A 10,831-nucleotide genomic window follows, 5' to 3' on the forward strand; every position below is an offset into this window, starting at 1 on the left:
GCATCTCGGGGCAAACGGACCTTAGCGGACGGGGCGTAGTCCGAATATTCCAATCGTACGACGAAGTCTTGCCAGCCTTCAAGACACCAACGCAGCCGTCCATTCCTACGTCCCCGAGATTGCAAATTCCACCAGAGCAGGGTCGTGTTGGAAGCCCTCCGCGCCACATGTGGAGCTCGGAGCTGGGTTCGACCTGGCTGTGCGGGATTTCTGATGTTCAACTCACGATTGCACATCGTGTTGCAGAATCGCCCGCTTCCCTGACTCAATAGGGCACTCTCCACTGCCCCTCCCCCAAAGAGCGGATACTGAGGTTATTTCGACCGCTGAAGCAGATCATCAGCGGGTCAGTGACGCGACCACCGATCGAATAATTGTGAGAAAGCGAGTATCTCGGCCAGTCATCATCACTGACAGGAAAGACAGGATAAATCGACAGTGAATGCATGAACGACCACGATTATATACCCCGCAATTGAAACTTCTGTTCACGGCGCTGCAACCCTGAACGGTGAAAAAAGTGACTCTTCCTTGATTAGGTTAGACCTGATACCTACACCCTGCGCACACCGCGGGATCAAATGAAATCATTCGCGGCCCCGGACCCTTGAGGGATTCGTAATACTGCTTACTGCTGGGCGCAGCCCACTAGGAATAATTATAAATGGTACTCAAGTCGAAAACGGCCAAGATCTTGCAACCCAGCCCTGTCGATGTCGCTCAATTCCTGTTGGTAACTGTTTCCTGTGAAGTAAAGTTCCGCTTATCCGTCCAGCCCCCAAATCCAGTAACGCCTCCGTCCATATTCCTTAGTATTCCCATTATAACCCAAGCCCATTCGGTCTCAAGTTCGCCGTGCTGGAATTGTCCGACGGCTCGATCGTCTGGTGTATGGTTGTCTCCCTCACAATGTCGTTTTCTCTGATTGATCCTGACCGGGTCAAACCATCATGTCGGGTCAACTCAAGTTCGTCCAACTCCTCGTAAGGCGGTGTTCTGAGACTGCTCTTTCGGGCGCCATAGCGTTTCGATGATCCATATTCGTACGAATTGCTGCCTGTTGCCGCAGGTTTCGGGAAGAAGTGTAACCAGATTGGTCGAAGAGTCGGGAGACAGGCGCATACAATCGCTAAAGAAAGCTCAATGTTTGTCCAGAAGAATACAGGCGCTGTGTAATCTAAAGATGAAGTCAATGCAAATTCCGTAAGAGGTCAGCTGTCGCGACACTTACAAATAACGTCGTTCGGATGTTTGATGTACTCTTCTGCAATGGCAAAAGTAGCAATCACTCTTGTAACGCTTACCGCGCAGACCCTTCAAGTCTAATCAGCTACGTCCCTTGGGTGTCGAGGTTACTTTTGCAGACTTACGCAGCGCCCAACCCGAGCATCCCGATTACAGCCAACTTCTTCTTTAGCGGCATCCTTACCCTTATGACCATCGGGATTGGAAGTATAAGGATCGCGAAGTCAGCCACCACGTCGGTGAACAGCAGCGCCAGAAACATTGGCACCGTCTGCACGCAAGAGTTGCCATAGTATGGCTCGATGAAGACGGTGATGGGGTAGCATGTGAACAAATGAGAGAAGAAGAAGCTGACCGTCCAGCCGATGACGAAAGCAAGCGCGGCATACACAACGTAGTGAAACCTGCGACTTGGGAAGAGGCTCCGGTACAGCACCAAGATGGACGACTTGACTAGGCCCAAGCCCAAAATGGATATCATATTCAGTGCAAACTTGGTCTACGTCGACATAAAGCTTGTTAGCAGGAGCCAAGAACGAGACGAAAGTTTAAGGTTATGCTCACCTCCTCGAAGAAGATCAACCCTGGATCGTCCATGATCGGCGACCCGTCAGGAAACGTAGGTTGGTGTTGGCCCAAGTGTCCATGGATCGCGGCTGTTCAGATGATTAGCCTCAGATGATCAAAGTCAATGTGAAGGTAAAACCTACTAGCCAATTGCAAAGTACAGCAGGTGATGGAAACCAGCTGCAGGATCTGTCAGCACCCCGACCGGCAGACAGACGGAAGGCAAAAGCGAACCAGCGCAAACCCCGCGAGGTAGTCATCCCACGCAAATCGCTTGACAAGCAGCTTCGCCCATATTCGAAGCACATAGAATATGGTCGGAATGATCATGAACCCAACGGCCAGACCGATCATCTGGCCCTTGGTGTAGTCGTGGTTCATTGTCACCATTACGGGCAACTTGGGCAAATTTGCGCCCGTGGGTCAATGACCAAAAGGCGAGCTTGCTGAGTTCGGTCGGCGCTGAGAGAGTCGTGTTCGTCGTTGCTTAAAATGTGGACACGGTGCCATAAACCGGCCGCGGGGATCACGGTGAAATATGTGTCGAAAGGTGTCTCGATCTCGGTCCTGATCATGGCGATAGCAAAGGAGTGTTGTGTCGCATACTGCTCGCAGCAGATTGTCACCTTTGGTTCATCCACGGAACAGACCCTTCCCTCTCTATCTCACGCTGGCGTGGCATCTGGCACCTACTAGGTAGCAGTTGGGTTACTATGGCCGCCGTTATCACCATAAAACAGGATAGCACGCAAAAACGCCCGGGCACTGCCGCAGGGGAGAATCTTCCGTGAGTGATATTCCTCCAGGTTCTCCCATGCATTGAGGGCTCCTCGGCGCAACGAGAACCGGTAATCACACGCAGGGTCTCGGAAGGCATGACTCGGTGCCCTTGTCTGCCCATGCCCCAACAACCCTTGTCGATAAACCGTTGGAGGTGCTCCGAATGACCGGTCCCCACTCGTTCCCGGGGTTGGAGAGTGATGTTCGCCCTCACGGCACAGGAAGTTGCGATACCGTGAACTCTAAAATGCGTTCCTTTCGGTGCAGAGTTCCAATAACGGGTCAAGTGGCGAGCTGTGCATGTCTTGATTCTTGTTGATACGATAGACGAGATGGGTCAGGTCTCATCGATCTTGAGTGATCAGTGGGACTGGCGAGGATCTTGATTGTCTATGACCGAGAAAAGCACAGGCTTTGGACCGCGACTTGAACTTCAGATGGCATTTAAAAAATGTCTAACGAATAAATAGGTACAAATAAGGGCTCCAATAGTAAGGTCGGCTGAAGTACAAAAGAGTGCTTCGAGAACGTAATCGAAGACGGAAAGATACGGCTTCGAGCATGAGATACCCCTATTCAACCCTAGGCGCGACGCGCATGCCTCCGCGAATCAATACAGGGTGCGGCCCTCCAAAGCCAGCAAAGGAGCCAAAATGTCGGGCAGAAAACATTCATGGGTATGTTAATACTCCGTAGGATCTTTAGCACTTCGTTGGTGCCGCGAGAAACGCAGGAGCTGGTGTTGCACTTATCTCTTGGCTCACACAGAAGCCGGCACTAGTTGGGTAGTCACCGGGCGAGACACCACATGCAATGCAGGGAGTTTTCCTGAGATAATTACATGTTGAAACAACCTGCCGCTGCATGCTGCAGGTGGTAATGCAGGGCAGAATGGCCTTATGCGAAGCACTATTACGCGGGGTCGGATTCAAGCCTGTCAAGGAATGCTTTGCTTGATTCCATTCATATTAGATTGAATGCAATTGCTTCCCATGCCGTAGTACCGGCCATGAACAGATCACAGTCTTAAATTCACATCTTGCTATCGTGTTAATGATCGTCAAATAGCACACTCTGGCTCGGCAAACGATGAGCGTGTTGAGAGTGGACTGTGATCCATGCTAAGTACCACGTACACGTCCGAGGGGGGTCTCTTGGCAGCAGAAGCCACAAAAGTCCTGGGAGAAGCAGCCTTACCGAAGTTACAATGCAACCGCCGTGTCAATGTACACTCGTGATCATGGGGACTGGATCTCGAAGACCCAGTTCCTTCGCTTGGCCCCCTATCGCACCGAACTCAATCGGCAGAAGCCATCCGAAATGGAGCAACTAATCCTCGGTTCAGAGTATCTTCAGGATGGGGAGCACTCCAACGGTACGACATACGTAGCACACATAATGAGTGATGGGTGCGGCGATGTATTGCAGCCCATGCGGCGTCCTCTTTTTCGAAAAGTTGCTTGTCTATGGAGTGGACCGGAGCCGACTGATAACCACCGATGCCCGTGCCTCATAGTCGATGAACCCCCACAAACCCCTGAGTGCGACCATTGAACTTTAATCTGAAAGGAGTCCACACTTCGTACTAGGTAGATACGCGAACTTATGATTCGCCCAGCCATGGTGTCAAGGAGTATGTCCGCAAAACTTCGGGGCCGACATAGAGAGCCCGCCTCTTACCACGTGACCAGGATCTGATTCCATCATACATGGATGCGCGCCAAGAGTGACGCAATTCAACTCTTCGAGTGATAGAAAGGCGACCCAACTGGGGTCAAAAACCTTATTTCGCGTGGCTTGACGAAGAGGGGCTCTGTTGCTGCAAAATAGTCCGTGTAGTAGTCCTTCTTCAACTGAATCTGTGGTCAAGGTCAGTTGGATGTCATTTTTGTAGAGGTGGACATCGTCAAAAGAGGATTACGAACCTCAAAAAGCCATTCACGGGATTCGGACCTGCGATTCTGGTTAGAATCCGTTGCTGGGGACATGGGAACGGGACAAGCCAGAATAGATTGACCAGGGCCAGAAAGTATATCGTAATGCACTCACCACTTCTCGAGCCACGAGATAGCTCCAGGGTCATCTGGAGATCTGTACAACTCGAAAAAGACCAATTGGGGCTCCGCTTTGATTTTCTCAAATACCGGCTCGGCTATCTCAAACCATTTTTCCACATTCTCAGGGTCGATGTGGATTGTGACGTAGAACGTCGTCTCGGACTTTGACCCCGCCATGATTCTGGGACGATGATTGAGTTGACAACAGAAGGGAGGATGTACTCAGAGGTCGGGTGAACTCGAGGCTTTTATCAGGTCATAGCTGGCTCATGCATGTCAGATCAAAAAAGACTAGAAGAGGAGAAGGATGCATGTAAGATATGTCAGATGTGTCCGGTAGGGCATATCCGATGGGGGCGTAGCCGATGAGGGCATACCCGATGGCGGCTGTAACACGTCTTGTATTAACGGCCGCTGCGGTCCTATCTGACCGACGATTCTGACACAATTTTGGTAGTTTGCGACAGCCGGAGTACCAACATACCATCATTTTGAACAGCGTAAATCGATGGCTTGCTGTGCTGAATAACTTTTAGCAACGCAAAAGGGACTGCGACGCCAAGCTCAGTGCTTGGCAGAAAGTGCACCCTACGGTACTTAGGGCCACGATGTACGGTGGACCATTCAAGCACAGGAAATGGACGAAAATATCTCGATGGAAGCACTTTGGAAAGCCCGATTACGAAAGTCCTAACGGGTAATTGGCAAAGCGTGTAAGACGAACACCAAGGCAGTAAGACTTTAGGCAGATATCCAAGGCTTATGTATCAAGCTACTTGGGGTGATGTCATCAGAAGGTTGGAGCCCATTGGGAGGTATTCGCATTCTCGGGTGTATTTGTATTATGGATGCTGATGCTGACTCGTAGAACTACGTCATCTCTTGTACTGATAGACTTGAGGGCAACACGTCAGCCTGCAGAGTCCGAATTGTTTGATGTGTTTGCCGAGGCGTGGAATTACATACTCAAAAAACCCCAAGTAGCTTTTCCGAGAGTGCCTAATTTTCCTGTGGTTGTGCACCTTGCTCTAACGTACAGTCACCGTCGTCATCATCACTATTGTCGCCGTTTTTATCGTGATTGTTATTGTTTCCAAGGTCGCCACAGTTGTTCGTATCTCAGGAAACATAGTCGCGCGGATACAAGGAAAAGAGGCGCTCAATTTTACAACTGCACTGTAGCTATCGCATCTGAAGATCAGACGGTGAGCCCAACTTTGCCCTCGTCCTGTTGCGCATCGGAACCCTCCCTCAACGATCGGCTGAAGTTCCGACGGGTGGGGCCGAGCCGTCCACCGGAGACGGCCAGTTACTTCGGACGATCGGACTTAATAGCGAGGTTTTTGCGAGTCAACGGGGACTCAAGATTTCTGAGGCTATGAACAAAATCCAGGCTCTACTATCCAGGTATATGACCCTATTATCAGGGAGGGCAGAAGCGATCTTGCCATCCTGCCGGGGACCACAGGAACGAGGCCAAAAAGTAAGAACGACGGTGGCATCGGCGATGTTGAACACCATAGACGACGTGACTTATGGGATGAGCAGCATAGTATATTGTAGAAAGATCATTCAGGACTAGTGGGGTTAATGCACAAATAGAAACAATTCTATTCTGCGTACACAGTACGACTCTACAAAATACGAAAATTGATTATGTGACAGCGTCCATGAAGAGTGGAATGTGTGAGAAAACTTCGAAATATGTATGTATTACCGTATGTGAATGCTGGTATCCAGCTGAGTTTCATGAAAATGGACCATACTCTTTTGATACCGGTCCTGTTCGGAGTCAATTCGGTATCTTGTGACACTGCGCCCCGATCTGGCTACCTTGTATGTTTCAACGGGAGAACATTGATAAAGTCCGTACAGAATGGTGTGTGAAGTGTTTTGGGGGCGTTCAAAATGTATTAAGATTGACGTGATGTCGTTGGTAGGAAAGCTACTTCGGAAGCTTTCATGCCCAAAGCCATGGCTCGCCAGAGCCCAGGTTTACGCACTGGGCGTAAAGTTGCGTATGACATTGGAGTCTTCCGGTAGAGTTCGTAGTTCGTACTAGAGCAAAGACACTGTAATGAGTCAAGTTGAATTATGAAGGATTGCAAAACTCCAACACCTCGTTACCTACTTAGGTACGGAGAAGGGTTTAGCCTAACTTTTCAGCCGCGGACCTCTTCGACCGCGCGGTCGACTTGGCGCGCGGGATGCAACTAAACCTACATAACACGGCTCCATGTGGCCCACAAAGTCTGTGCTCATTGGATTTTTCTATCTTATTACGTCAATGGCAATGGGATTCGCGAAGAAATCGCCTTTTTCGTTACTAGTGTTCAAACCTGACCATGCTTAATGATCAGTTATCTCATCTAATCAGATCTACTCGACCGTTCAACACACGAACAGGGACATGATCTTATGCGACAAACGACATAAAAGTGATGTAGTTTGGTAATCTTTATCCACCATTGTAAGCAAATGCCGAGGCAAAGCTTTTTGACCGATAGCCAAGATAGCCAACGTTCCAGATCAAGGTGAGAGTTGGAGTGGGTTAAACAACTATAAGAGCAGTTTGGTTCCTGACTCCTTACATTCCTACTTTCTGACCCTTCACTATCACTTCCAACCAATGCAAAACAAACTCAACCAAATTTGACTCCTTGTCGTCGGCAAAATGAAGTACATCTCTGTTTTGGCTCTTTTCGGTACGTTTCCATTCCTTTGAGGTCACGCTGTGTTACAAGCCGAGCTAACTGGAGTAACTGTCAAAGTCACCCTGGCTCTTGCAGCCCCTTCCAACCAGCAGGCCGAGCCCGAGCTGGAGGCTCGCCAGGGTTGCGTCCCCGACTGGTCCAAGGGCCCGTTCGGTGGCTGCCCTTAAACAGCAGAACGCGCCTCAAGGCTTTTGCGACAGAGCCTGTTAGATGTTGAGAACACCATGGGCGGCTGCAATCTTTACGCCAACGATGTGAGAACATGGGTACTAGGCACCGTTCAAAGCTTCAGATGTCGGAGAGATAGAACGCTCTTTATCAATGATCAGATCTTTTACCGACGCGCCATTGGTACTTGCCTCTAATCGCAAGCACTCGCAATTATGATCTATATAATAACCCTCTAAATCATGTGCATGCGCCTGAATGTTGTTAGGCAGCTGATGTTCATAGCAAGTTTGTCTTCGCTTGTGGTCTCATATCGTACTGCTGTTCAACCACCTACTCAAAAGGGTTTCATTGTGAATATTGGAGTTCTGAATAATCATGTCGAAGCAATTATTTGATGAAGTGCTGATGCAACACCTCAGTGTGATCCATGTAAATGGCACTATGCTTTGTCAATACCACTCTGAAAAGCGCCATTTTGGCATTCGTTGGAGCTGGCGTGTCATCCAACTGGGCTACTAGACACATAGACTCCACGTTCCATCTGTGTTGATCCACGTCCGTCAGCCACATCTTTGTGCTCTGAATCTAGGAAAACATCGGACTTAGGTAGTGAGTAACTGATCGTACCTACAACTACGGCTCAGAAAGATGCACTAGAGTTCCATGCCAGGTGTTTCGAGAGTGAATACAAACTCAGCCAACACTTCCGGGAAGTCATCAACTATGATCGTTGGACGAAGCAGCGTGGTCGGAGCCTAGTGTTAGACGCCGGTATAAGAAAGGTTGTTGTTTTGACCTATACACAAGGATTGGTTGAAGAAAAACGGCTCGTTCTATCTAGTTGCCAAAAGGTCTTTTTGAACCAATTCCTTTTTGTCAGGATGCACGCGCGTCATTCCCGTTGCTGCCTTCTCGAAGTAATACTGTACGAGGCAACAGGTGCAACAAATGTTCCTGGACGTGCGCGGTGCTCAGTTGGACTATCACTTGCTGCTTTGAATCCATACCAAGAATCGCCTGTTACGCCCAACGCAGCATCCACCCAACATCCCTCCCGGACGTAAGCAAGCCTCACCTTTACCATAGACACATGGTATGCGACATGCTTTAGCATGAAAGCCGGTTGCGTGTAATTTTCTTCCCCAGCTCTGACAAGCAACAAGCCCTATATCACAGCCTATTCACGATGGCGATATTGGTTGATGCTGGTGGACCAGCACCTCGTATCCCATCGGCTGGCATGACGCAGGTTACCCCTTGTGCGGAGCAGCCAATCAATGCACACTGAGAAGCATGAGATCTTCAATTCGACTACTAGGTGTGACGAATCTACTTCGTAGTTGGAGAAAAACTGGGCCATACTGTAGACGTCTTTTCGGCGCCATCCTGCACCCGGTGGGATACGTTTCGCAATAAAACCTAGATGCCGATCAGGCCGAAGAGGCGGTACAGCCCATAAGATATTTCTACTAAAATGAAAAACATGATAAATTGCAATTCATCTTCGGCCTGGCCAGCATCTACGGTTCATGGAGTGTGGACGAGCTGCTGAATCACGTTAATGTATCACCTGGACTCTTTCCTTGTAGACGGCCCGGCTTCACGACTGATCACCATAAAAAAAAGGTCTGAAGGCCATCTTCTCCAGTTCTAGGGAAGTTAAATTCTTTTTCAGAGGCATAAGAAGAAAATGAGGAAAACCATTCTGCTTGCTTCTGGGAGTGCCCGGTACGTAACGTGTCTTGTTGGAAACCTCGTATCAAGGAGGTGAACTGTGTGTTTTGCGTGTCTTAACACAAGTTCATCCCGAGTCAGTACTGATAGGTTTCCCAGAAAATCTTTAAGAGAGTGAGATAGTCATCAGGGAGGGACCGCAGGCAAACCTACCTATTATTGGGGATAGGGGGTAGAGAATTGGCCGCACCTCCTTAATTAGAGGAACGCTCCCTTCAGGAGGATAGATTATTCCATGCCCCTTAGGTATATAACACAGATTGCTTAGGGAGACAAGCAGGTCATTTAGCAATACACCAGCAGCCTGACTTGATTCTTCAGGCGACTTTTTGTATTCAAGGCCGAAAGGTTTTCCTGACAGTTGTGTCTTGCTGTCTCCTTCAAAAGTTAAGAGGATTTGCTACCAAACACCTTCGACCTTCCCGATTGTTCATAGTGTATTGTCTCGAATTGAGCGGATCTAAAGCACTCAGTGAGTATATGTTTCTGCATACATCTCTTTAGATTTAGATGCAACTGACACATTCTTTCCAGCCATGTCTCGATACACGTTTCTCTTCGCCGCCCTCTATGCTGCCCTCACGTATACCGCCACGACCCAAGCTGCCTGCATTGTTCAATTTTCGAGTAACGGAGGGGGAGGTGGTGCTTGCGAGCCATCGGGTGGGCCGAAGGGTATTTCATTGCCGAACGGACCTCACATTCAATATTCTCTCAGCGGCGCATGCGAGCTCACCATACTGAACGGACCCTTTGAGGGAGTCACAGCCTCGGTGTCTCCGGTCGCGTCTTGTAGCTGAAGTTTGGAGCTAAGCACGGATATCTCAAATGGTTGCCAAGAAGGTTGATCAATTACCCGTAGTTATATTTCATCACAGGGATATTTTCCACGGAAATCGTATTGATCAGTTGGTCCATTGACGAAGAGTCTTGCTATCCGGGCGGATACTCATAAGGTCTAATAGTTTATTCCATATTGATTAACTTTACTACTATCGTCGCTATTCCTATCCTTCTCTCTATCCCTATTACTATCGTCGCTATTATCGCTATCGTTATTATCGTCGTCGTCGTCGTCGATCGTCCCTATCGTCGTATATCCACTACCCGCCCGGTTCGCTAAAAGTATCCGCCCGGATAGCAAAACTCTTGACGAACCTGGGAAGCTAATTTGGCCGTCTCGATCTGTTTAAAAGGACGTGCACCTAGCGAGTAGCCATACACTTCCTACACTTTTTGAAAGAATACTACGTCTCTTAATACCAACTTCAATCCAGCTTTCGGCATACCTTTTAACGAATCAGTCTGGTTGTGGCTGGATTTGAGTTCTTGCTGGGTCTGGTTGTCCACTTGCTCAGGTCTTGGGTACTGACCGACCTTTGTGGGCAGTCGCACTTTCTCCGATTCACTGCATCAATCTATGTACCTACCTTACTCAACAAAAGCGCTGTTCATTCCACGTCTTCGACCTTTGATGTCGGGGGAATTTAAAAGAAAACACAACTGTACTAGCAATCTACGCCTTATCACCAAACCGTAACAGTCCTGATATCTTACGCGACG

At 48.9% G+C, this 10,831-nt stretch overlaps 1 protein-coding gene across 1 annotated transcript; it reads right to left on the reverse strand.

Annotated features, from left to right (window-relative positions):
* Positions 1-821: 821 nt before the first annotated feature.
* GCG54_00014366 (uncharacterized protein) lies at positions 822-2,202 on the reverse strand (the record flags this gene model as incomplete). Its single annotated transcript, XM_045414204.1, has 6 exons — positions 822-1,177; positions 1,232-1,314; positions 1,371-1,744; positions 1,810-1,901; positions 1,956-1,992; positions 2,047-2,202. The coding sequence occupies 6 exons, from the start codon at positions 2,200-2,202 to the stop codon at positions 822-824; spliced, it is 1,098 nt and encodes a 365-aa protein (XP_045256670.1).
* Between the last annotated feature and the right edge of the window lie 8,629 nt (positions 2,203-10,831).

This window comes from Colletotrichum gloeosporioides, assembly GCF_011800055.1.
Source record: "Colletotrichum gloeosporioides strain Lc1 chromosome Unknown consensus_114, whole genome shotgun sequence".
Lineage (NCBI taxonomy): Eukaryota > Fungi > Ascomycota > Sordariomycetes > Glomerellales > Glomerellaceae > Colletotrichum > Colletotrichum gloeosporioides.